This window comes from Pyrgilauda ruficollis, unplaced genomic scaffold (assembly GCF_017590135.1).
Source record: "Pyrgilauda ruficollis isolate IOZ18807 unplaced genomic scaffold, ASM1759013v1 scaffold45, whole genome shotgun sequence".
NCBI classification, from domain to species: Eukaryota; Metazoa; Chordata; class Aves; order Passeriformes; family Passeridae; genus Pyrgilauda; species Pyrgilauda ruficollis.
In genome coordinates, this window is record NW_024526044.1 from 1,478,617 (window position 1) to 1,502,739 (window position 24,123).

Sequence of the window (24,123 nt, forward strand, 5' to 3'; positions counted from 1 at the left end):
TGCTGAGGCAGGTCACCTGGAGCAGGTGACACGGGAATGTGCAGGTGGGTTGGAAATGTCTCCAGAGACAGACTGCCCATGTCCCGAGCGCTGTGACAGCGATCTGCCATCCTTAATGGAAAATTATTCATCAAGTTCAGGTGGGATTTTTTTTTGTTTTTGTTTATGGCCATTTCTCCTTGGCACCGCTACAAAGAGTCTAGCAATATTTTCTGCCAGCCCTTGGAGATATTTGTACAGATGGAGGAGCTCTCCTCTCAGGCCCAGCTCCTCCACAGTCCCTCCTGAGAGAGAGGCCCCAGAGGCCTCATCATCGCTGGGGCCCTCCCCAGGAGCTCGGAATGCTCCTCTGGGTTTCCGTGAGGGTTCCGGGCCGCTCTGCTCACAATCCCAGAGCGCTCAGGATGGCGGGCACCTCTGGAGCCCACACCGTCCAACCCCCTGCCGAGGGTGCGTCACCTGGAGCGGGTGAGTTCGGAATGTCACCCGAGAGGCCCGCTCGGGTGTGCAGCCCCCAGCGAGGCGCTGTCCCTGGCCGGGGGGACGAGGACGAGCCCCGCGGCCCTGAAGGGCCGGGCCGGGCCGGGCGCCATCCCTGATCCGCGCCGTGACGTCACGCGGCCGCACAGGAAGTGCTCGCGGGGCTGTGACGTAATTCCGCGTCCGGCCCCGCCCCTTCCTTTCCTCCCGGCCGCGCGTGAGGTGGGAGCGATGGCGGCGGGGCCGGGAAAGGCGGCGGGGCCGGCGGGAGCGATGGGAGCGGGGCCGGCGGGAGCCGTGGCAGCGGGAGCGATGGGAGCGGGGCCGGCGGGAGCCGTGGGGGCTCTGGCGGGGCCGGGAGCGGTGGCGGAGCCCCGGGAGCGATGCTGAGGGCGGGGACGGTTCTGCCTGCGAGGTTCGGCTGTGTGGGCCCGGCCGGGCTCCGGCATCACCTCACGGCTCTGGGCACTGTGGGCAGCGACGAGACCCAAAGGAAAGGCTGGAGCTGAGTCAGGGAGGGTGAGGGTGGGTTTTGGGAAAAGGTTTTCCCTCGGAAGCAGGCACTGCCCAGGCTCCCCGGGGCATGGCACGGCCCCGGAGCTCCGGGAGCGCTGGGACAGCTCTGCCGGGGATGCCCAGGGTGCGGTTGCTGGGGTGCCTGTGCAGGGCCAGCACTTGGACTCGATGGTCCTTGTGAGTCCCTCCCAAATGGCGATATTCCGTGATTCCTGCAGGTGTTTGTGCTTAGTGCCTCAGCAGGAGCAGGACGAGATGCAGAACGACGCCGGGGAGTTTGTGGACCTTTATGTCCCTCGGAAATGGTGAGCAGGGACTGAGGAGCCAGCCAGGGCAGGAGGGGTGCAAAAACATCCCTGGAGCCCTCACCTGTGCAGCCTGTGTAGAAGGGCTTTTTTTGTAGCAGCAAATATCTGTAGGGGGAGAAAAAAAATCAGTTTTCTATCAGTTTAAAAAGTCATTAAAAATAAGCCACTTGTAGGAATTTTATTAGATTAAGTCAAATATGTTTTACAGCCTGTAATTCCTGAGTATCCCAACCTGAGTGTCTTTGACAGCTGTAGTGGCTGTCAACAAAAAAGGCTTAGAAACTAATCCTATTAATTACCTTGATGACTGTATTTTTGCATTTTAGAAAACAATATTCTGTGTGTTTTGAAGGCCTGTACTGCCCTGTACACTGCATGGAGGTGAACTGGGCACATAGAAACCAAAGTGAAGGGAAAACTGGCTAATAAGTGTGATGCTACCAAGTGAAAATATTCTTTAAATATACTTAAAACTGCATTTTAATCTTCTAAGTAATGAAAGCTTAAACTGTTACTGTCTGAATTCCTTGTGCAGTTTTAATTTGCCTGTAGGATTGGCTCTAGTGGCTTTCTTTGCCATTGTCACTGCCTGTTTCCTTTTGTTTAAATCTGTCCTGCTTTATTCCTTAGCTCTGCTAGCAACCGAATCATTGGTGCTAAGGATCATGCTTCCATCCAGATAAACATTTCTGAGGTAAGTTTATCAACAGAATATGTGATGAGAGAGCTAAACCTTTAAACTTTTGATAAAAGTTACAGAATTAAACAGCTTGTGATGTATCTTCAGTAATTCAGTAAAGAAAGTCACAATAGACATTGACTCCTGCAGGTTCCCAGTTAATACATGTGGGTTCCAATTAATATAAGCTCCTTGTAGCATGGTTTGGGGTTTTTTTTCCCCCAATTGTTTTTTAAATTCAGCTTTCAGGAATTTTGTGGACAGAATGTTCCTGTAGCTTATGAGCTACACAGCTTGATTTGGTTCTTGAATGGGAGACCACATCCCCACATCTTCTAAAAATCTGAGTCGCCTGAGTTATCTTACAAAAAAAAAAAAACTTTAAAAAACCACCCTGTAGTTCCTGTAATTGTTAAGGCAGGTACTTTTCTGTTCATGTTTACTTCCTTCAGTGATCCCTATTCCTTGTTTTCAAAGGATCAGAGATTAGCAGAACATGGAAATGAACCCACCTGGTATGACAGGGTTCACTACCCTGTTTAAATCCATGATTTATATCTTCTAGTGTTTTTCCTGTTAAATTTCTCAGCAGCTTAAGGAAGTGAGACAATTTATTTCTCAGCTTGGACATTTTCCTACCCATGTACCAATTCTGTCCCTTTCCCCCTTCAGTTCAATTTTCCATTATATGACCTCAGTTAAAAGAAACAAAACAAAACAAAAAAAAGAGTAAAGGCAGGAAAATCTACTTTACTCAGAGCTTTTCCATTTCTTCAGAACTCAATTTTCATTTCTTTTAGCTACCATTTCTTGTCAGTCTGTGTGACCCAGTACATTTTATGGCTGCACTGTGTAGTTACAAATCTGCTGTGCAAAGATCATTGTTGTTGACTTTCTAACTCCACTGTTTGCCTTGAGATTCTGAGGTTTATTTTCTCAACACTGCAAGTACTTCTCTGCAGTTTTTAACTCGGGGTGCTTGGCAAGTGTGCTGTGAGAGTGTAAAACCTGGTAAAGCTTGGCTGTGATTGCAGGTGGACAAGGTGACAGGCAGGGTGAACGGCCAGTTCAAGACTTACGCCATCTGCGGCCCCATCCGGAGAATGGTGAGCATTACTGTGCTGCTGCTTCTGGTCACTGGTCACTGGTGAGCTGGGTGTCTGGCCCTGAAAACACTCTGTGGAGTGTGTAAACCAATTCACAGACTCACGGAAACGTTTGGTTTGGAGGGACCTTAAAGATCATCTCGTTCCATCCCTCCCGTGGGCAGAGACACCTTCCGCTGTCCCAGGGTGCTCCGAGCCCTGTCCAGCCTGGCCTTGGACACTTCCAGGGATGAGGCAGCCACAGCTTCCTTGTGCCAGGGCCTTGGATTGCTTGGAATAATCAATTTCTTCTGGAGATGTTTGTTGTTTTTTTCAAAATAAAGTATACAAATTATTTTCTTTTAAGAATGTGTATCAAGGTACTAATTCTGGCTTTTATCTGTTGTTTATAATTACTGGAGGTGATACCACCTTGACTTTAAAATGAGGAGTTCATCACAAGTCCACTTATCCATAAATATATGTTGTTCCTGCAAATGCATATTTTTTATATTAAGTATGCATTATATATGCATATTTTATTTTATATATACATTTACATTTTTTATTACTTTTTTGTCATCCTTAAAGGTAAGGAATTGCCCTTAAGGATGACAAAAAAGTAACAGTTTATTTTAAAAACACTAATCTGCTCTAACTGCTGCAGCTGCCTTTCTTCCACATGTGTCAGCAATTATTTGGATACTTGAGAATATTTCCTTTTCTCTTTACAGGGTGAATCAGATGACTCCATTTTGCGTCTGGCAAAAAATGATGGAATTGTGTCCAAGTACGTATGTTTATCTTACCCTCTAACTCCTGCAGGGGGAACTTCCATTCCCAAATCCAGCTTTGAGGATGACAATCTGTACATTGCATTTATGGTTGGTCAAAGATATTTACTTGAGCTGTTGAAGCAAACTGATTTGTAACAATGTTTATTTCATTTTCTTGTAGGAACTTTTAACTGAAGAAACTCCGGTATGGGACATGTGAAATAAACAGTTCAAAACTACATTGTGCTGTGTCTTTTGTTTAAGTCATAAACACAAGTGGGTTTATTATTGTTAGTCTTGAAAGACTTGGAAATGTGTCTTAAGAATATACAGATTCTCACTGTGAGTTCTTAAATCAGCTTGTAAAGCAGTGCCAGAGTCAAGGATTTCCACTTTGTTCTTGGCTTCGCTGTCATTGTTCTTTTCCAGATTTAATAAGTTTTGCATCTGTAATAGAACACTTGCAATGTAGCAATCTAACTGAGCTTGCTGCTTTTTCACTGGAAAAATTGAGGGAATTCTTCTTGTTAGGATTCAAGAAAGGGTCTGTCCTTTCTTCCAGATGCTGCTTTTGTGTTGGTAGATTTTGTTTGCACACAGCAGGTTTATTTGTCACTTTGTGATTATCACTTAAATAAATGTCCTGTATGGGTTTGGGTTATAAAATAAGGTTAATAGGGTATGACTTGCATGAAAAATTTCCCCGTCAGCTGCATTTTACCAGTTCCACAATACCCACAACTACACAGGGCCTGTCCTGGCGGTGTATCCTGATCTGCACATTCTCAGAGGTTCATCCAGATGACACTTCCCTTCTTGTGGTCATCTCTGGGTTAACATCTGCAGTTGTCCATCCTCAGATCTCTGCACGGGCCCTCCCAGAGCTCTTCCAAGTGGCAGAGGCTGTTTGGTGATGCTTTCCTGTTGATGCTGCAAGCTGTCACCATTGAGAGGGGTCACCATGTGCTTTATTTCTGACTTGTTTGCCATTACTGTGGGTGCACGTGGGAAATGAGGCTCAGCTTCAGCACAGCCTGGAACAGGGATGCTGTTGCCTCTGGACTAAGAATGGCTGGACTACCCACGTGTGGTATCTTACCTGTATTCTCAGATGTGACAAAATGCAGCATGTTTGTTTGGAGGGTCCTCTTTTGGCACCATGGGTACCTACTGAATATTGGCAGAGCAAATCAGGCCATGTTAATGTGGAGTTAACAGTGTGTGTTTTGTTGTTTTTTTTTTTTATTTTAGTAATTTTAACAAAGTTTCATGCAAATAATAAATTAGGATTTAGAGTGTAAGCTACTGTATAGATACAATGAAGTCCATAACTAAACCTTTATTCCAGGAGCAGTTGCAGCAGAGAATCAAAACTCAACAGGCTGAGAGCCTTTATTAGCAGAGCCATAACCTGAAACATCTCTGGCTGCACAGTCTCCATTCCCAGTGATTACACTTGAATTTACTACTACTCTAAGCTGATAGAACTTGTAAAATATGAACTCCTGGGTGTTGCAAGTAGGGAGGAACTTGGCTAAAAAAGCCAAAAAGTTTGGTTCATGTTGAACTTAATACACAAAGCACATGAGAGAAACCTTTTAAATACTAGAGCTAGGGGGAAGTTAATCCATACTTTATTTTTGAGCTATTTTCTTCTGACATCTAAGTTAACCATGAAAGATGCACTATAAAAAAAGGGGGAGGAGGGATGACAATGTTGTGATTCTCTTAGAAATAATTCATTTTTCCAGGAGATAAATCTGTGAAAACATTTTCTGGAAAGAAAAATACAGTCTTCAAACGAGAGATTTCAGCTTGGCTTATGTCCAATCCTTATTACTTTCTTTTGTACACAGTAAGAGGAGATAAGTTTTAATTTGACTTGATGTTTTTTTCTGACATATCTTAAATTAGCTGCTTCTGCCTTCGCATTAGGGTAGAACTTTAAATAAAACCCTTAACTGTTTGCTGCTGATAAATGCCTGGTTTACCAAAGAGTTTAAATATTGTTGGCTTGTTCCTAATCCCCTGAGACTCTGTTCATCCATGTGGATTTCAGTGGAATTCCTCCATAAGGCAGAGCAAACTGACAGCTTAAAAGTTCAAGATGAACTTGAGGTCTCTCAGATGTCTTTTTAAGCAGTGCAACCCCATTAGTATAGAGCTGACCCAAATTTACACTTTTAGTTTGAGTATTTAAGGATTATGTTGTAATTTAAAAAGTTCTGTGCTTTGTAACACTGATTGTTGCCATTTGGTTTTTGGAATGTTAAAAAAAATTGAAGCAAATTATTCTCTCATTAATTTCTTGTCAAAATATGAAATGTTAATGGTGCCATATGCTGAAACAGTTCACTTGGGAATGGATTAGTGCTGTGCTAAAGGCTTCCTGAAGTTCACATCATCATCACCAGCACGACTGCGTGTGAGTCCTACCAAAATTCCTGCAAAATCCTGTCAAAGGGGGACATGTGTCCCTTTAAAAATCCACTTTCAGTTGCATTTTCTAGTATTGTGATGTAAAATGGTCTTTGTTTTCCTGGAACAGGAATAGTTCAGATGCTTGAGGGCCATGAAAGGGAATGAACTGTACTCTACTGTACAAGATGGACAGAGTTGCCCTTACATGGTTACATTGCACCAAGTCGTGAAATTCTTTGCTGTTACTTACGAGGACTTGGCAGTGGCATCCTAAAGACATCTGATTTCACTGGGGCTATTTTAGTGTCTTCAACCAAAATCTGCTGCTCAGACAAGAGCCTGAAACTCCTGAAAACACCTGGGGGCTTGGTAGGAGCTTGTAGAAGTCTCATAATAATGATTTTTCTTTTTAAGCCTTGACATTCTTCTAATGAACTCCACGATGCTAAAAAGCTGTCGCAGTGGTCTCAGCTGTGAGCCTGCTGTGATCAGAGCCTGGGTTAGGAGCTGCTCCTGTCACCCTGGCACAGAGGTGACAGCTCCAGGTGCCAGACAGGCACAGCCCTGCCAAAAGTGCTCCCCTGGCACTGCTCGTGGGTCTCTGCTCAGAGGAGACTGAGACTCGGGAGGAGTGAAAAAAGGACAATAAAAAGGCTCTCCTTTTGCTCCATGTGTGTCCCAGCATTTGGAGCAGAGCTGACTCAGCAGTGCTCCCTGCAGAAGGGAACCTGGGACAGCTCTGTGGGATGTTGTTTATTTTCCCAAAGCACGTGCTGGTGCTGGAGGCTGCTGAAAGCCCACCTAGAGCCCTGAGATAATCTAGTTCCACTGGATTTGGCAGCAGTTCTGTTTTCCACTTGGCTGTTATGGAGAGCTGTCTATTCCCAGCTCCTGTTTTGTTCAATTGCTGTCACTCTGAGTAAAACAGAGATAAATACACCTCTGCTGCAAATGTTACTTTGAGCAGGTTAAGGGGAGGTTTTGATTTTAGTTAATTCATTTATGGCTGTTTGTATTGAGGCATCCCTACGGAGGCAGCTTCCCTGTATGTTGGACTAATCAACCATGGAAAAAAAACAAAGAAAATTAATTAGGCTTTTTTTTTTTTTTTTCTGCTAGGAAACACACTTTTGTTCAACATCAGACAGAAATTCTGCTTGGCTAAATCCTCAGCAGGAACTACAGGTACTGAGATTTTAAGAATTAAGAACAATTGATAAGGTCAGTGTCGGATTAATTTTTTTAATAAATTATTATGAAAAGGTATTATTTTAACATCTATTTTCAGATAGCTGATAATGAGTAAAACTACTGTGACCAGGCTGAACCAAGTGTATTTTGCAATGTACACACCTGAGCGTGTTAACAAATGAGCAAACTTCACAAATGTGTTAACAAATCCTGTTCCATGGCTTGTTTCTACAGGGCTGGGACCATGGAGCAGAGCAGGTTGTGCCTGTTCTGCTGAGGATTGGGGCCCCTTTGGCTGCTGTTTGCAGTCCTGGGCTGACCATGGCCAGCTGCCAGTGCCCACCCATCTGCTCCCCTCTCCCCCTCCACAACAGGGCAGAAAACAGGGTGGAAAAACACATGGGTGACAGCAGGGAGGTCACTTACCAACTACCATCATGAGCAAAACAGGAAAATCCATTTATTGCTTATTAAAACAGAACTGGATTGATAGCACCAGGATTAGGCTGCAGATCGGGGGAGCCCCAGAGCTGTACATTCATTTTCTGTTCATTCAGGTGCTCTTCCAAGAGGGTGGAGGACAATCCTTGTGCAGGGAGCCAAGGCTTGTGGGGCATTGACTGGGGGTTTCTGCAGGGATAGAAGTGAGAGTCACACTTGCATTTTGGTGAGCTGTAAGCTGTGTGCTGGGACACAACACATCCATCAAAATTAAGGTGCTGCTTATCTGGCTCTAAGCACAATAATCTTTTTGCTCTTTTCATGGGGCACCAGAGCCCAGACAAGCACCTTGATCCATCCATCCATCAATACCAAAATACAATGCACTGGTGCCCTGATGTGAAATCACTCAGGCTGTCTCCCTCTCATGACCTGCAGTGCCTGTCAGGTAAGTCAGATTGAGCAAAAATGCTAAAATACCACCTGTTTTCTTTTACAGAACAGCATTTTCATAAAGTGTTTAGCACAACTCTGTGCAGGTTGCTCATCGAGCTGGGAAATGTGATATTTCCTGCTCCAGGCAAAATGTTTCAAATGTCTGAGGCTGAACAAAAATAGCACTTCAAAATAAATTGGGTAGTGCACAGGGGAGGTGGCAGAGATCATTACTTGCTGCTTGTCCCTGCTTCATTCAGTTCTTTCCCCTACAAGGGCTAGAAAGGCTGGGGATTTAATTCTCCCTTTGACCAGTTTGAGGCTAAAAGAAAGGGATTTACACGCCTGATTGCTGTTGTGGCCAGTGGAGCCATGCTCACAGCAAACTCCCTCTGCATTCCTGGGAAAATGGGGTCGTTTGTGCTGGATCACTCAGCCAAGCGTGGATGTGTGACAGAACAGCCCCCAAGCCAGCTGTGCTGAGAAAATAACCTTAAAAAGTTGATGCTGCAGCTGAGTTCAGTGTCTGCTGATGGGTCACTTTTGTTCCTGTCTTGTGTCTGCTCCCAAGTGCCTGGAATCCCTATCCCAGTCTCCAGCACATGAGCTGGTAATCCCAAACTTTGAAGAGTTTCCAGGCAGGCTGACCAAAATCTGAGGATCTAAGACTGCCTGTACCCAAAAATAAGCAAATAAAAGGAAGCTAATCCCAGATGGTGCTGATTAAAACACGGACTACAAAGGGAGGGGGAGGAAGCAGCTTTCAGGCTGGGATGTATATTACCTGAGAGGGAGCTTGATCACTGTGCACAGAGCTCATCTGGCTGGGAAGCCAGCACATGGTGACACTGCCTTTGGAGAGCCTGCATCCTCCTGCAGGAGGTAACACAGCCAAACTTTGGCCCTTTTCATTGTACAGGGAATTAACATCCCAGCAGCCTTCTTGGAGAGGGGTACAAGTGTGACCACAGTAGGGATAAATCCCTTTCAGGTTAAAGGGAGACAATTTTACAGGTTTTTTCTGACCTTCTGCCAAATGCTGAGCTTGTCTAGGAAACAGGAGGCTTTGCAGGTGTGGGACAGGTGGAAGTGCCTGCCTGCCAGTGACACTGTGGCCACTGCTCACTTCTGATCTTGGCTCAATGGTTGATAAGGATATGCTTTGGTTTTAGGGCCCCAGGTGCTGATCTTTTGTTTCCCAGAATGTATTATTTGTCACCTGTGTCTGTGGTTTTGCTTTTTCAAGCTTGTCTGAGACTGTCCTGACAGGAAGGTTAATGCTTGCCTCGCTTGAAACAGTGCTGACTCACTGCTGCAAGTCATAATTCCCTGAAAACACTGAATATCCAGGAAAGTCTCATGCACATATCACAGCTTTCTATGTGGTTACGTAAAAATCTCAAACTATGTCATTTCATCAGACACCTCGTGGCTCATGTCTGCTCTGTTACTCAGCCTTCACTACTTTCAGTGCCTTTAAAAAGAAAAAAAAAAAGTTCTGTTTGTTTCTGCAGAGCAGGGAACTGATCCTGGTGTGCTTCCCAAAAAGCATGCATCCCAGGCATTACATAAAACAGCAGCACTGGGACCAAGGCTCAGGAGACTCATTTCTGCTTCCAGCAGTGATGTTGGTTTTCAGCAAGACATGTCAACTGCTACTTCATATACCAGATACCCATCTATCAAATGAATGTGATTTTAAAAAGTAGGAAGCTTTAAATCAATATAAAGCGTGCTCAAAAAATGTTCTCTAAATAACTTATACAAGGAGGTGACATAGTTCTGTAAATAACTTATACAAGTAGGATAAACTTTAAAGATCTGCAATGAACTCAGTAGAGCTGAGCCAGAGGAAGGTGTGTTAATTTACTTTTTAACCCCAGGTTTTATCCTCTATCCTGCAGGGGAATTTTACACCACCAATTTTCTGGACATGCAAATAAAATAGTGTCATTTTTGTCTTTTTGAATCCAGGAACATTTATGGGGGTAGGACCCTTAGAGTGTTCTTTCTTCCTTTAGGGAGTGGGTAATGAGAGGGAGGGCCATATCAAAGCTGACTGCTGGAAAGAATTAACTCTGATTTACAATGCTCTGCAGCCTGAGATAATGCCTCTGGCATTTGGAGACTCTGAAATGCAAAATGCAGTGCTCGTGGGGAGCCTGCTCTCAGTCAGCCCTTGCTGGTATCAGTAGCTGGCACCCAGGAGTGCAAATCCCACCAAGGACTGGTCACTGTCAGCCCAGCCCAAGGCACAAAGCTGGAGCTCCAGGGCTGCTCCTGCTGCTCCTGCCCAGCCTAAAGACCTCCTGCATCTCTAAGGTCAGAGCAGCCTTTAATGCAACCCACAGGATACCATTAGCCTTAGATTCCCATCTTCATGAATTTGCAAGAGACAACGTGGACACTCTCCAGAAGTGCTCAGAGTTGGGAACAGAACAAACCAAGAGAAATTCCAGCACCGGAGGCGGGGATCTGATCCCAGCCCCAGATAGCAGTTCTTATCAGAAAAGCTCATAAATCCACCCAATTTAAACAGAGTGTCAGCAGCATCCCGTGCTGCTTTGTGTGTCCCCTCAAGGGATCCACAGCTTCTTGTTCCGATCAGCAATTTCCATTCTATCCTTCAGCTTCCCAGAAGCCACCACTCCCTGGAAAACATTTGTGGGACTCTAATTCTGAATATCTGTGTGCCTTCAGAAGGAGCAGATCATGGTGATGTTCTAATGAACAGCCCAAATTACTGTTTGGCTGTCACTTATCGTTCAAGCAGCAAATATTGGCAAAAAAAACAACACGCCAGAAGTAGGGAACTTGTTTAAGTGTTGGCTTTTGGGTCTGAGCTTCAAGTGTCTGGTGGAATATGAAGTCTTTGTTAAGACACAATGTCAGTGTCTCTCCTGGGAGCTGTAAATAGACACCTGATGGCCCTACCCTTTCTGAAGCACAAACACACGGATAGCACCACCCTCTCTGGTCACTGTCACCCTCTGTGTCATCCCTGCCACTGCAGATGGAGATTATCTGAGGAGAAGGACACAAGACCACACCATGGTCTTGTCTCTTAATTCTAGTTTTACCTCAAGCATTAATTTGGTTTTTGTAGGTACTACATCCTAATACGAACAAGGTAGAAAATATACATTTACTGTTTGGAAAAAATCCAACAGCTTCTTCATGCAAGGTGTGGATTTGGTGTTAAAGAATGATGTAGATGTGAGAAAATGAGCATCCTGTCAAAGAGCTCCCAAGTAAAATATCAGGCTGACATTCATGTGCTTCAAGACATTTCTCAACAACTCCTTCCTGATACATGAAAAAAATATTTGTATTTTTAGGGCTGTGCTGCAGCAATTATGAGGAGTGAGGGGGAGTCATGACCTCAATATTATTCTAGCAAGTCTATTAGGGGAAAATCTGTGGATTTATTTCAGCCACATTTTGTCTCTTCCAGCAAACATTCTGGTAGTTTCCAATACACCAAAATGAGCATAAGGGGATTTTGGCTCCAGTGTTGTGACTTTTGAATGACCTCGTGGAACAGGGACCAGATGATGAAGTGACCTTATAAAATAGTCTTTTAGGAAAGCACCATGTCCTACACTGCTGGGACGAATTGTCCAGAACAGGATACTGGGAACAGCTCTGATGCTTTAGAGGAACCTATAAAACAAAACTCTGGATTCACCCCATGAGAGAGATAGAGTATGGAATAGGGAAGGTTGTTTCTTTTGCCATGGGAAAAAATTCAGCATTTTGGCCAGTTTCACAAGAGTGTGACAGCCCCTTCCTGGCTGGTGTGGTGAGGAAACCTGTGTCACAAAAGCTGTGTCCTTCTATTTATCAGGTAACCTCTAAATATGCCATTTGTGCCCAGGCAGAAGGGTTGTTGTGTGCTAAGGCCCAGTGCTGCCACAGCTCTGGCTGCAGGGGTGACCCAGTGCAAAGAGGGATTCCCAAAGAACAGCCCTGGGAAGCAGCATTTAGGGGAAGAAAATCGATAAAATGAGCAAAAAAAGCACCGCAAAAATTTTTTTTCTTTACTCTTGCAAAAAGCTACTGGAATATAAGAACAGATGCAATGTTGGTTAGTGAAAGGTGAACACAGCAGCAAGCTTTTCTTGCTGTCCTGAAAGGAGCTGCTCACGTGAATGCTGAGACCATGAGCCTGTGTGTGTCCTGCTGCAGTTTTGGAAGGTGCAGGGGATGCTCCACAGCTGTGTGAGGAGAGACAGAGTGGCTTGGTAGTTAGATAAAGAGCAGAGAAATGTGGGACTGGAGTTGGTACCAGCAGAGCAGGAGATACCTGAGCCTTGGGAGTGAGTCTGCTTGTAAGGAGGGATAAGCAGGATAACTGCAGGAGCAATGGGCACGTTCAGGAGCAGTGGGAGAGGAGGGAGGGAACATCTGGCAAGACTGAGGTGCTCGGGACTTGGGGGGAATTTCAAGGAAATCCATAAGAGATCTGGAGGGAGGCACTGCTGCCTGCTGGAAGAGATGGGGAAGGGAGAGTTTTGTGTATTTATGTGCTCTCTGGGGCCCAGACATTGAGCTCACTGTGCAAGCACTGCACTGCCACGTGTTCTGGTAAATGTGTGGGCAGCTGGATGTGTCCTTCTGAACCAGCAGCACCGTGTTCATCTGCCCTGTCTGGCACTGGCTAATCCTGACAAGAAGCAGCACTTCCCTGTCTGCTCCTTGGAAATGGCCTGAGCAGCAGCAGCGTAATCACTTGCACTAAACACATGGCTGGAGTCCTTCTGATAAAGTCCAAGACATGGGACAGCTTCCTACAAAGTGCCTCAGGGGCAGACTTGCTGTCTGACTCCCACTGCAGGGACATTTCAGAGCAATTTCATTTGTTCCGGTCAGCTTTAATTGAACATCTGGGTTAATAACAGGGAGATTCCCAGCGTTGGCATCAGAGCCAGGAAGGAAAAGGAGTCATTTTGGAGTCCTTCCTTAACCCCAGCTCCTTTGTTAGAAGTGTTGGTGTTATTTAATTGACTGTTAAATCCCAGTCACATGAGCACCCTCGAGTGTAATCTGCTGTGATAAATTGCCCAGCACTCCTGTCAGAGGCACACTCTGCTCTCCAGCCTGTGCAAGACTCAGGGTCCGGTGATTACAGCTGACTTGCATAGGGAATGAGGGAGGAATGGATCTCATTTCAGTTTAAACTGATTTAAGGAGACAGTCGACTCCAGATTTGGATAAAGACTGTTCTCTGACCTGCTTGAGGTCGTGGTAGATGCAGTTATTTTTTCCATGCTTTTCAGCAAACGTTTACAGGGTCCAGGTCTTATCAGACGAAGGCAGATAGCCCTTGGGGGTAAAACGCAGACAATTGCACAAGATCTCATCTCAGGGTGGGACAGAAGGAAGGGAAAGGGCTCAGTTAGTGTTGGGGGGAGCCAGTTATCTGTTGGAAACAGCCTGCACACAGTCAGATCTCTAGGATCAGGAAAGAGAATTGGAAGGTGGAAATGGAAACCAGATATGAAGAAGGAACTGAGATAACAGGAGGATGGCAAAGAAAATCTGTAAGATGTCAAGAAAACCTTTTTTGTCCTACAGTCCTCTAATATTTCCCCATTTGATTCTTTCATTCTCCCCCATTAGAGATCTCACCCTACATCTTGTGGTCTGTGACCAAGCAGAGCCAGAGGGATAGGCCAGAGGCAGAGCAAGGTGCTGGCATCCCTGAGGGCCACAGGAGCTTGCAGGGGACAGTCAGTGACTTCTGAGATGCTCCTGACCCCGTGGGCACTGCTTTCCCCAAACCCTGTGAATTAGGAAGGTGGCAGCATCTGTGAGCTGCTGAAAGGTCTCTGCTCTCAAACCTCCATGCTTGGATTCATTGTCAGAATTCACTGTCTCTCAGATGCAGATTTTCACCCCTTTTTAAAGCCACTTTTACACCCAGCTGAGAGGGCAGCTTTAGCTTTGCTCAGCCAGCCTCCACTTAGAGATTCCTCACCTGATGTTTCCCTCCTTCTCAGGGCACCAGCAACACACTCCAGGGCTCCTGCCTGCCCCTGGCAAGGTGCTGGTGTGCAGCAGCAGCCTGGGAGCCCCTGGGAGCAGAGCCAGAGCCAGGGATGTGCAGCAGGAGAGGAGCAGCCCCTGGGGAGCCCCCGCAGCACAGACACAGAGCTCTGCCCTGGCTGGCTGCTCCGGGCTGCAGATGCTGCAGGTGCCACATCTGGCAGAGCTCTGGAGGGACTGGTGCTGCTGCCAGGCATGTGTCTCCCTCCTGGAATGCAGGGTTTGTGCTGAGAGCAGCCCCCTGGTGCTGTTCTCCTGTAGGTTTGCAGCGTGGCACTGAGGGAAGTGGCGGTGCTGTGCCCAGGGACAGCCTGGCTGAGCCCTGGGCTGTGACAGGAGCCGGTGCCACCACACACAGCACGGCCCTGCTGGTAGCAGCCTGCTCCCCAGCCCTCCTCAGGCACATCACAGCCCATCTCGTTTTATCCAAACGCCATTTCCCTCCCTCCCAGCTCTGAATCATCACCAGGCTGATAGCAGTGTGTCAGTACCAAAGGAATGCCTGATAATATCCTGGTTTTCTCCTCAGCTTTTCCCAGCTCCCATCCAATCCAGAATAATTTGTGCTTCCTTGTGACCCCAAAGGCACCACAAAACAAATGTATCAACATGAATGTAAGCACTTTAGTCAGTGAAATGCAAGATTAAAAATAATAATAATGATAATAATAATAATAGCAGTACCCTGCATTGAGAGAGACTGAGAAAAGAAGAGCAAATAAAAAGAAATGCTCTGTATGTTCTGGCTGGGAGCCAGAGGCCCTCTGGGCCAGGTTTGGATAAAATAGGGCTTAATTTCTGGTGTGAGAAACCGCTAGAGTGAATCTGTGGCAAACAAAGGCCAATTCACAAAGGGACATAGGCCAGGGCTGGAGGAGGAGAGGGCAGCCTGCCAGCTCTGCCAGCTCCCCTGATTTTATCATGTCTTGCAGTATCAGATGTTTTACTGCTAGCTTCCTTTTCCTCTTGCATTTTTTTAAAAAAGCTGTATTTCTTCTCATGAAATCTGTAGGGAAAAACTTAGAACCACTCCAAAGACAGTCCAGAAAGCAAAGTGAAGATAGCAAACACTATAGTTCATTAACTTAGTGGAAATTAAATTGAGATTCTTAAGCAAGACTCAGGGAGAGGAAGGTTTTTATTAAAATGTTTGGGCTGGGCAGTGTGAAATGCTTTCTTGGACCAGGAACAAGTGTTTACATTTGAAAAGAAACGCTGTGTCAGCAGTGCCAGGGGGCTCATCCTCAGTGACAGCATTATCCCCCTGCAGGGCTTCCAGTGCCAGAGGAGTGTGAGATCCCCCGGAGCTCGCAGGGCTCTGCCCTCTTCCACACCACCAAATCCTCTGCCCTGCCCATCCCAGGGCTCAGGGAACGACAGAAAGCCAACTATGGTCACAGGGCAGTACAAACCTACCAAGGGAATTCTCTCCATCATGGGAATCTTGCCCAATTCTTAAAAGTCCACCCTTTCCCTTGGGAGCACGGCAAAGAGTTTGTACCCAGAACAGTGGCATTTCCATCTCATCCCACAGTAGGGGTGGTAGTGCTGGGAATGAGTCCTGATCCTGTTATTTCTCAGATTCTTTCCAACAAACAGAGCAGGGAGAAAGGCTTGTCCTGAAAATCCAAAGCTTTGCTATTAGCTGCATGCTGTGCTTAATACCCTCGATAATTAAGCAGTTGGCTGGTAGAATATACTTATTTTTCTCTCTAATTGCTCAGATCCAGGCAGTTTGTTTGGGATTCAGCTCTCAAACAATTCAGCATTTGCTGAAACCCGGGGGCATTACGTGCAGTGGTGACAGCTTTAGAGCCACTCTCAAAAGGCTGTTGGGGATACAGGATTGCTTCCCCAAGGGTCATCCCTGCATTTTCCCATGGTATTATCTGATTTTTGAGGCCAGTTGCGGATGCAGGAATTCTGCCCACGCACATTTCTTCTGGCTGCTGTAGGTCCTGGGATGACAGTGGGTTGGCCCACGCAGGGCAGGCTGTGCTCAGTCACCAGCCCACCACCAACACCACCAACACAACCTCAGTCCTCATTCCTGAGACTGAAAACACTGTTCTGGGAGTGGACACAACTCTGGTGTCACCATGCCCACTGTGGCTTCACCTCCGGCCACCATATCTTGGGCTTTCCTTAAGATTTGTGATTGAACACGAGAAATGTGGGCAGCATTTGTGGTGTGGTTTGGGCTGTACTGAGGTTCAGTCCCAAAGGAGGCACTTCTAGAAATTGTTGCTTGAGTTGCTGCAGTGTAGCAGGCAAAATAATTAAGTTTTCAAGAAGACATTGAGCTAAGGAGCTGTCATGGTGTAGTTGGTTGAGAAGAGGCTGATGGGGTTTCCATCAAACCCCACTCTGTTCCTGAAGGATTTGTGCCTCATCCCAAAACAAAGGAGGGCATATATGCATTGGGAAGGCACGGGATGAAAGAACACTGCCATTTTCAAGACAGCAATCCAAAAATTTGGAAAATCCAAATTGCTCCATCCCCTCTGAGCTGGAGGGATGCTGCCAGGCACATGTGGCTGCAGATTTTTATACACCCAAGGCACGAGTGACAGCCAGAGCTTCAGTGACAGCCTTGCTGACATGCATTTCCCTCCAAGACCAGAGTTCTGGGAGTCACTGGCGGGCCAGCAGCCTCTCCCAGTTTTCTGTGCCATGCACAGGTGTCCCTTGCTGGGGAAGGGAGCCAGAGCCACCCTGTGCTCGGCCACATGCCACCTCTTCCAGGCTGCCCATGCCCAGAGCCCAGCCCTGGCACGGTGGGCAGGGTCCCTCTGTGGGCACCCTGCTCCAGATGCAGGCTCTCCACGGGGGTGCACAGGCTCAGCGGGGCTGATGGAAGGGAAACAAGGAGTGTTTGACCCTCGTTAGTGTCATAATTTCAAGCGATGCCCACCCCTTCCCTGGAGAGCCTTTGACACCCGCGGGGCTCTGACAAAGAGGGCTGTGTTCTTTCCGTGGATGATTAACTAAATCCTGGATGTAGCAGGCTGAAAGGGGAGCTGAGGACCCTGTCTGCACAGATAAAGGACGTGGAACTGCACTGGCACAGGCAGTGCCCCTGCAGGAGTGGGACTGGGAGGACAGAGAGGCTGGGTCCTCTTTTCATCTTGTTCGTAGCCGTGGCACTTACAGTACATGAAATTTGAAAAATCCCTTTGTTTGGCCGCCCTCAGGCTTCCCACATGGAAAAAGGGTGTGTGGGGATGGGAGTGCACGGGCTGAGAACACAGTGTGCTCTCGATGGAGGCGCTGGGGAGGGAGGAGAAGCCATTCCCCGTGTAATGGGAATTGTTTGGTTACCATCACCCAGGAGAGGCTCTGCAGGCTGCCCGTCAGGGATCCCCAGGGCTCTGAACCTATTCTCTTCCCTGCCTCCACCCCAGTGCTCCACACTGTTCAGGCACAGGCATGCTCAGACACCACATTTCCCCTGCTGTTCCCACTTGCCTCTGTTCTTCTGAACCAAGACCACATATATCAAAATATTCCAAGGGACAGGTGCTTGCAGGGTGAGGAGGAACAGAGAAGTCCCCAAGATTTCATATGCTAATTCATTTCAGCATCACCTGTCCCCTCTGCTCACCACCTAACACTGCTTTTATTACTCATAAATTTTCAAATGGAGCAAAGAAGTTTGGGCAGCTCAGTGTGACTGCAAATGCTTTTGGAGATTGACAGGAACAACACTTAAATTGTCACATTCCAGCAGAAGCATACTTTTCACTTCAGATATTGGGATAAAAGTGATATATTGTGATGGCTTTCCAGGTTTAGTTTCACCTACAGCATCTTGCATGGCAGCAGCTATCAGAAATTAATGATGCCAGAACCAGACAGAGCCTGTGCTTTTAATTGTAGGGGGCCATTTGTGCTGTGTTGATGACAGACAGTGTCTGCCCGTGTGCTCTGACTTCACCTGCTCACATGTTTCATGTTTAGCTGCACTGCTGGGAATGGAGGCAGCTGAGAATATCCTTTCTGTACCATCTGTGCTGTGGTTTTTCCCCCCAGGTGTTCTGAAAGATCAGCTTGTACTCAGACAAGTGTGATTCTTTGAGCTGAATGGAGAGATGTTCCCTTCAGGAACTGGTCCAGGGGACAGAAGTCAGAAATTAATATTAGAGTCCACTCATCCTGGTATGGCTGTGTCCTGGCTGAGACTGCACAGCTCCTTCCCAGCAAATTCACTCAAGGAGGAGCAGCTGTGGAGGCAAATGTGAGACAACAGCACTTCATTGCCCCAACAGGATCCTGTGCACGTAGCAGCAGCTCAGCACGTGGTGTGGTGTTCATTAGCACACAGGACACCACTTTCTGTATTCTATATTGAATATTGAATATTCTATATTGAGGTAAATACTCAGCATGGGTTAGGGCAGCCAGTGGGACTGGGACAAGTGGGAGATCTGTACTAGATGCTTTCTGAAAGTGACATCAGGACAGTCTATTTTGCCCTGTTTGATTTCTGTTGGCAAATATTTCCTATCTGTGTCTGCCCACGGTGAATTTCTTTTGTAATGACTCTTCACCTGTCTGCTAATTGCTGCAAGGCAAAGCCCTGCTGCATTTGGCATCTGGTTTCCTATGAACACCTTCACTTCTGAATATTACCTTGATAATCCCAACAAAACCAGCTTGACAGCTCTGACTGATTGTCCCCATTCACAAAACTGCATCTTAATACCTAATCCTCCCCACCACTGCCAGGCAGGCAGTTCCATTGTTAAAAAGATTAAACTGTTATCCCATGCAAACACCAATCTCTAATTTTTAAATGTTAGGCTGGAGCCTTCCAATGATGGAAAATGCCAGGATGCATGGGACACTGGAGTTTCATGGCCAATATGTTGAAAACTCATTAAATATGAGCCATTGCCACAATTCATTCCTCCTGTAGGTGAATTAATGTCCCCTCCCCCTGTCCACTCTCAGCTGCTTTGTAACTCAGAAATGAAAGTGAAGTGTCTTTTGTTTTACTTTTTAAATGTTTTTGTGGTGGTTTTGTTTTGATTTTTTTTTTTTTTTTTTAATTCTGCTTGAGTCACAGGCTAAAATTATAGTTGATTTTGGACTATTTACAGCACAAGGATTTTAATAGCAGGCACTCACTGAAAACTCAAAGAGCAGTCCCCAGACTTGGACAAGTTAAACTCTTTGCTACTGGGCCTTGCTAATACCAACTTTTTCCCATGGATTGGTATCAGACATGATCTAAGTGAGGAGCATTTTGAGTCAGATTCCCTCTCTCTCAGAAGAGCACACTGCTTGGCTGACTCAGGCACCTTCCTGAAAACTCTTTTTTACCACACTGGGTCTTGGAGCACTTGGGGCTTTATCAAATCTGCAGTGAAAGCTGTGATAACACCCCAACATAAGTTTTAAATTAACCCTCTTTGGCTTAGGGGAATCTAATGTAGAACAGATTTAAGTAGCTACAATCAGAGAGCCCCATGAGGTTGTGTTTGGCCAGCCAAACACTTGCTAAGGAATGACTCATTTAATCTTTGTCATCATGGGAGATGGTGCATGCTGAACCACACAAGAGCTGTGTGGAACAGTAAAGCTTTGTCCAGGCACTGGGCACTGCTGTGAGCCTGACCAGGAGCACAGGGTGGGTGCAGATGTTCTGCTGTGGGAGCAGAGGCAGCAGCAGCCCGAGCTGTGGGGTGGGTCATGGGGCCATGGGGTGGCTCTTGTGGGGGGACATGGGGCCCTGGACTGGGATATGGGGTCAGGGGGTGGGTCATAGGGTGATATGTGGGGCCCTGGGGTGGCTCATGGGGTCCTGGGGTGGCTCATGGGGTCCTGGGGTGGATCATGGGGTGGTACATGGGGCCCTGGACTGGGACATGGGGCCATGAGGTGGTTCTTAGGGTGATATGTGGGGCTGTGGGGTGGTACATGGGATCCTGGGGTGGATCATGGGGTCCTAGGGTGGTTCTTGGGGTGGTACATGGGGTCCTGGGGTGGTTCATTGGGCCCTGGACTGGTACATGGGACCATGGGGTGGTTCTTGGGGTGGCTCATGGGACCCTGGACTGGGACATGGGGTAACGGGGAGGTTCATGGGGCCATGGGGTGGTTCATGGGGTGGTTCACGGGGTCCTGGAGTGGTACATGAGGCCATAGGGTGTTTCATAAATGATATGTGGGGCCATGGGGTGGTATATAGGACCAGGGGGTGGTTCATGGAGTGATATGTGGGCCTTGGGGTGATTCATGGGGTGGGACATGGGGCCCTGGACTGGTACTGGGGCCCTGGGGTGGTTCATGGGGTGGGACATGGGGCCCTGGGGTGGTTCATGGGGTCATCATTCATTCCTGTCACTTGCTGGAACTGCTGAGCTATTGCATGCACGACCTGGGAAGTCAGCCTGGTCTAGAGACTGAGATTAAACAAAGATACAGGGCCTAAGGAAATGCCCTGCTTAGCTGAGATTTATGAGGCACGGTCGGATATGTCACTTGAAACTGCCAAAACAGAGGGGGGTGGGCACTGGGCCTTCTGGAAGTGGTGGAGAGCTGCAGGCTGTCCTTTCCCATGCGTTTGTGTCCCTGCTACAGCGCAGCTCTCTGAGTGATGCCTGCAGCCTCAGGTGCTAGGCTTTCCCTTGGTGTTCCTTGCTTTAGATTTTTTCCATTGGTAAAAATCATTGTGTAGTCTTGCTTCTTTCATATCTTCAATTTAAAAGAAGAAATAGTGGTTTTCTATGTGGACTTGGCTTTTTCTGTACATTTTTTACTGAGGCTGCACGGTGGGGCTGTGCAGATCCCTGGGTCAGATCCAAAGCTGCCTGGGGAGTCCCTTGCTGTCAGAATGCCTCTTCTCTCTAGCAGGAAAGGACTCTGAAGTGAAACTCGGGTTTTCACAAGGCTTTGCCTGGAGCACGAATGGGACTGGAGGTAATGCTTGTGCTGCTGTGATTTCTGCTCCTAGCTGTTCTGGAAGTGAAGGGTAATCACTGGGTCCTTTTCAGAGCTAAAAAGAGCCAAACTCCTCCCAGTATCCAAACTGGGAAGAAGATAAAGCAGATATGCACAGGTTATAGTGCTCTGAATAACCAGGAGTGACCTGTGGGTCACTGAGTGTCCCCTCTCTCCTATTTCTCCCAAAGAAAGGCGCAAGAAGTGCCAGGTCACCAGTGCCACTTGTCCCCTTTGCCACAGCTGCATTGCTGTGCCAGGAGGTGACTGGGAAACCAGCCAGCCATGAAGTATGGAAATCCCTGGAATGCTGATTGTCTTCACCTCAAGGAGGGGATCTTCTCCTGGTACATTTTGTCTTGGAAACATTTTGTTAAGGGGAAAAAAACAGAGCTGCAGGGGCTAGACATGGCAGGCAGGCAGGGAGATGATTTCAGAGGAGAAAAATGCTCCTGAACCTCCCTGCTCCTCCCAGGCAGAGAAGCTGCCAGCCTTCATGTGGCATGTCATTCATCAAGCTGTCACCCCGGGCTCCCTGGGCTCCCCAGGAGGCAGCGTGGGGCACACCTGTAACCTTTGCCTCCGGAGCTGCCTGAGGCTGTCCCCAGGCTGCTTCTGGCTGCAGAGGCACCAGTGGGCTCTGGGGAGGTGGGGAGGGGCTGGGGCTGCTCATTCCTGCAGGGCTGGCCCTGGGAGTGTGTGCAGGGTGCCCTGGAAAGCCTCAGCTCTGCCTTGTAGGGGCAGGCTGCAGCCTGGGGACACTTCTCCCCTTCCAGGGAGCAGCAGCACAGCTCCTCTCTGCCCCTTCAGAAATACTTGGAAGTCCTCCGTGAGCATCTCCAGACAGCAAGTTTGAAAGGAGATGAGCTGGGCAACAGCACAAGCCCCACCAAGGAAAAGGAATCCCTGCAGAATTCCTCAGGAATGCAGGAAAACCTTACAGCTCTTCCCAATATTTTTTCCTACTCTTTAGGTGGTTACTAATCTTTATGGAGTTTACATTCCATCTATCATTTTTATAACCAGTCGTGACACTGCCCCCAAACCCACAGAAGGTCTGGTTTTCGGGAGGGATCCCCAGTGCTGGATTTGCTCATGCTGAGGGTGGTTAAGAGCAGTTTCAGAAGATTTCTGCTCACCTGGGGATGCAGAGCACCCCCAGACCTGCCAGCAGGCATCTCCTTCCTAAATGCTGGGGCTCAGGTTCTGTTTTGAAGTAACTCCTCCTCTCCCCATCAACTCAAGATGTTCAGATCTTCTATTTAATAGAAGATCTTCCATTTAATGCTGTTTCCAGATGCCATGGCAGCTCAGTCTCGTGGTTTATCCTAGAGCAGGGCACAGCAGAAGAGCCTCATGCCCATTCCTGGCTGTGCCCAGGCAGGAAAGCTGCAGTGCCACCCTGCTGGAGTGGCTGGAGGTGGGCTTGGTGCCTGCTGAGGGTCTGAGCTGAAACAACAGCTGGGCAGGAGATAAAAAACACACCTGGCAGGAGAAACGAGTGGGTGCCAGCTCCCTTTGAAGTAACTGCGAGTATCTGTACACAGGGAGTGGTCTTTAAATTAGGGTAAAGTACTTACTGAAAGGACTCGCTATCAGGCCAGTAAGGCCCACTCCTCATGGTTATTGGATAATTTATATAGCACTTCAAAGGTATCAGGGCTCTCTGCAAGAAAATACTGGGGAAAATCACTCCTCAGATAGTCTGCACTATGACCTTACAAGCATTAAATCCCCAACTCTCCCTTTTTGCTGTAACCTGGACACCCCCTTCTCTTCCAAAAAGTCTCCTGAGGTCTCTTTTCCTTCCCTTCATCAGTTGCTCTATTCTCATTACATGTAAATTTATGGATTAAAGCTCTCCCTGATATTTAAGAGGATGCTGTTATGCACCAGGGAATCAGTTTCATTCCTTAGCCACTGAATATTTACAAATATTTTATTTTTAAAAAAAAATTCTTGCTCCTCTTTTTGTTGTTGTTTCGTTTTGCTTGTTGGTGTTTGTTTTCTTTTAATTTTTTCTTTTTTCTTTTAACCTCTCAGCTTCACGGGAAGTGGGATCTGGGTGGCTCAAGTATTTCTGGTATCAGGGCTGTGGTGTTTGCTGCAGATCAAAGGAACCTTTTCAAACATCATCGTTACCGTGGAGAGGTGGCAGCCGCGTTTTAAGCAACCAACCTTTTCATCCGAGGCACGGGTGATCGAGACACACCAAATCCAGCGGAGGGGGCTGGATTTCAGCTCCTTTCTGGTCAGTTTGGGCAGCCCAGTTCTCTTGTAGCCGAGCTCTGGCCGCAGCGAGCCCCCAGGGGATGATCTGACCTTTAGTACGAATTTAGATCTGCGCTGTGACTTCTCTAAATTATGACTGCCAGAGGTCCTGGGGTCACAGCTCTCCATCATCAGAGCACTTCCAGCTCCCAGCACACTACCAGTGTGGGAGAAGGGATGCAATTATTGATGTTGATTTAAAAAAAAAAAAAAAAAAAAAAAAAAAAAAAAAAAGAAAAGAAAAGAAAAGCTGGATGTGAACCGAATGTAAAAATGACAATCTGCTGGAGAATGTCCTTCTTTTGACTGCTGTGTATTAGAGATGCTTCTGACAAAATATAAGTGGCACCACCTAAATTTCTGTGTTGTGTAGGACAACAAATCAGCTCTGAACATGTTCCATATGATGTTTCTGCCACCTTATAAATGGTTAAAGTAGAAGAGCTGCTCTCTTTGCTTAGACAAACAGGGTCTCTGTGTGAATAGCTTGCAACCCCCAGCCATAATCCCTCTCTGATCTCTGGTTA

The 24,123-nt window shown here is 47.1% G+C and overlaps 1 protein-coding gene across 1 annotated transcript; it reads left to right on the forward strand.

The window, feature by feature from the left end:
* Positions 1-634: 634 nt before the first annotated feature.
* RPS21 (ribosomal protein S21) lies at positions 635-4,083 on the forward strand. The gene is made up of 6 exons (XM_041478379.1): positions 635-702; positions 1,215-1,301; positions 1,935-1,998; positions 3,018-3,089; positions 3,803-3,858; positions 4,026-4,083. The coding sequence occupies exons 2-6, from the start codon at positions 1,252-1,254 to the stop codon at positions 4,033-4,035; spliced, it is 252 nt and encodes an 83-aa protein (XP_041334313.1). The 5' UTR covers positions 635-702; positions 1,215-1,251; the 3' UTR covers positions 4,036-4,083.
* The last annotated feature ends 20,040 nt before the right edge of the window (positions 4,084-24,123 follow it).